At 50.5% G+C, this 3230-nt stretch overlaps 1 protein-coding gene across 1 annotated transcript in view; it reads right to left on the bottom strand.

Moving 5' to 3' along the window:
* Positions 1-899: 899 nt before the first annotated feature.
* Positions 900-3230, bottom strand: part of LOC135829683 (uncharacterized) — a 7469-nt gene continuing 5138 nt past the window's right edge. The window contains exons 5-6 of the mRNA XM_065342073.1: positions 2591-2713; positions 900-2078 (exon numbers count right to left, since the gene is read on the bottom strand). Of these exons, the coding sequence (XP_065198145.1) occupies positions 1840-2078; positions 2591-2713 (362 nt within the window). The 3' untranslated portion in view covers positions 900-1839. The remainder of the gene's footprint in view (positions 2079-2590; positions 2714-3230) is intronic.

Raw genomic sequence — 3230 nt, 5'->3', positions numbered from 1 at the left:
ACATAAGTGCCAGGGAGTGGGCGGATACAGGTGCCCCGTTCTTTGCCTTCCGCGAGGGGCGCCACCTAACCCCGAGCGACGTAAACGCCATTCTCAAGAGGGCTCTCGGCCCAGGGGTTTCAAGCCATTCTCTGCGGATCGGTGGTGCTACGGCCATGGCCGAACGACAGGCCCCAGAATGACAAATTCAAGCGGCAGGGCGCTGGTCAAGCTTTGCGTACAAGGCGTACGTCCGTGTCTCGTCGGGCATGCCAGCGTATCAGCAGACAGAGCTAGCGTAGAGAGCAGTTCGAAGCTTCACGGGGTTCATGTGCCTAAGTTGCATTCAAGTTACGGCCCTGCGTCCGCGGCCACCCACTTCCTTTCTTGGAGGCATGAGGGGTTGGCGGTCAATCGCCTGCCCGCAGCTTCGGGCGAACACATGACACCGGGTTGTCATAGCAAAATGCCCCCAGAGGTGGCCGGGCACCGGGTTGCCCAGGGTGACCGCGGCCCACAACTTCAAAATGTTTCTCACCTTATCACGATTCTCTTGTTCCCTGATCATTGCTTTGGAACAGCATCACTCTTTGCTCTCAGATGTTTCAAAATTTGATTCGAATGATTTATAAATTTCGGGCACATGAAACCCCTCCAAAAAATACCAATCGTGATCAGTTGTTGTGTGGAGTGATAGTTGAACAATTTTTTACAATGAGCCTGCGCTGCACAGTAAAACTCCCCAGACGCGGGCAGGTTGGGACCAAGCGCTTGAAAAGCAAATTTTTGTGACTCTAGATAGGTCAGAAAGGTGCCTGGTAGACGGACGTGCCCGGATCTAGGGAGTTTTACTGTTTTTTGGGACTGACCACGAGCATGCCGCCCAGTGCTGGAGTCGCCACACATTGACGGCTTAGAGATCTGGTAGTGAGGAGACTTTCAAACATGCGAATTTTCAATAAAACAATCCAGCTGCCTTAAGGTTTTTGCAGAGATTGCTCAAGTAACTGCTGAGATAACACAATCAGAGAAGTTGCATCATCGAAGAGATACATCAATTGTAGGGGAAATGGAGGGGAGATTGTAAAAGTGCAAAGTGAAATTTGCATTATAATAGTAGCAGGAATAAAATAAGTTCGAAAAGAAAGGGCCGGCCTATAAAAATCTTTCATATAAAACAAATCTGTATTCATTGGTTTGAGGGAAAGACGCAAACGAGAAAAGTCTGAGGACAAATTTAAATTGTGATATTGAAAACTATAATTTATTATGGCAATGAACATCTTTACAGAGGAAGTTTGAAAACAGGCAAGCCTAGAGACGACATAGACTAGTAGAAGAAGCGCAGGCCAGCCCAGCCCGTTCGCAGTCAACGGACACCAAATCATGTTACGGCAGACAAAGCGCTTTCCTCCAGAACTCCACACCGACTAACACCGTGCAGCTATACGTGATAACACAAAGCAAACCGCTGAAAGGACAGTTATTCCTAAGCACACGTTGCACACCTCAGTGTAGCACATTTCCTTCAACTGTGGTGGCAAGCGCACGTGGCGAGAACCGGACGCATTCTCTCGGTGTTTACTGAGTGAGCGCAACACGTTCACCCGGCAGTGCCAAGCATGCTGTGTACACCCACCATTGTGCACGGACGCGCGCGCGCGGGCGGGCATGCTCAGGAACGCTTACATGGGCTCGAATTGAGAAATTGCCGGATAATCGTGAGCTCACACGAATAAACTGCACACACACACGCCCACGCGCGCGTGCACACACACACACACACCACACACACACACACACACACAAATAACTAGCAGCACTTCTCACATTCAGACCAGTGATTTCCAAACACGGACCTCACTGCGCAAAAACCAGTCCATGCTGTCTCCTCATTTCCTCCTGTAGCTTGTCGAAGAGGACCGTGTTTGAGCCGATGGCACTTCGCGCAACGTCCCAGCTGTCGAGAAGGCCTCGTTTGCTGTTGATACCACGCGACTGCAGTGTCTGTGCCATCGTTAGTAACCTGTTCTTGTTGAAGCCGTAGCTTGACAACGTCTTGCTGAGCATGATGTCTAACGGGGTGGAATCCGTGATGGCTGCCGAGCAAACACGTATATAAACACGCACAGATGCATATACACATACACATGCACAAAATCCAGGGCTTCAGAGTTCGGCAATAGGACATGCACATTCCACCCGAAATATCCAGGACAGCCTGCTCACTCACATACACGTACACCCCCCCCCCCACCCCACCCTCACACACACATGCACACACACATGCACACACACATGCACACACACACATGCACACACACATGCACACACACACATGCACACACACATGCACGCGGATATTTTTAATTTTCACGGTTCGCGTGAGACTCGGCTGAAAGCCGGGCTTTCCGCATCCGTAGGAACGCCACCACCCTTCAAGGATCAAGGCGCAGATACAGCTCCTAAAGCGGTGGGAGATGAGAAGATCAGCTCACCAGCAAGTGGTCAAAGACCGAAAATCCCATTCACTGCATCCGCGGATAGCGGCAATGCAAACACAAGACAGCACCGATCTTCTGGGACAACAAACAGGACATATTGCACTTACTTGCGTCTTCCCTCTGCTGCTTCTCAAGTTGCTGGCGGCGAAGGATGAACAGTTCAGCATGGTTTGTGACAACAGAGAGTATTTCCAGTGCTTCAAGCTGCATGGAATCAGAATACTGACGCTCTGTACACGGAAAAGACAAACACACGCATGTACGCACCCACGTATGCGTGCACATGCACGCGCACGCACGCGCGCACACAAACACATGCACATATGTGTGTGCACACGAATGCATACACGAACACATGAACACACAGACGCAGACAGACGCAGACACACACATATGCACATACACACACACACGCACACACACACACACACACCACATCACACAAGAAATATGTACAGTGTCAAGCACTACACCAAAAGAAGAGGATAGTTTGTACCTTCTTGGCTGCACCAGTACATCAGTACAGCAGTGCACCAGTACAGCAGTACAGCAGTGCAGCAGTACAGCAGTACAGCAGTACAGCAGTGCAGCAGTACAGCAGTGCAGCAGTGCAGCAGTGCAGCAGTACAGCAGTACAGCAGTACAGCAGTGCACCAGTACAGCAGTACAGCAGTACAGCAGTATAGCAGTAAAGCAGTGCACCAGTACAGCAGTACAGCAGTACACCAGTACAGCAGTACAGCAGTA

This window comes from Sycon ciliatum, chromosome 13 (genome assembly GCF_964019385.1).
Source record: "Sycon ciliatum chromosome 13, ocSycCili1.1, whole genome shotgun sequence".
NCBI classification, from domain to species: Eukaryota; Metazoa; Porifera; class Calcarea; order Leucosolenida; family Sycettidae; genus Sycon; species Sycon ciliatum.
The sequence above is the reverse complement of the archived record's forward strand: the minus strand, read 5'-3'. Positions and strand labels throughout refer to the sequence as shown.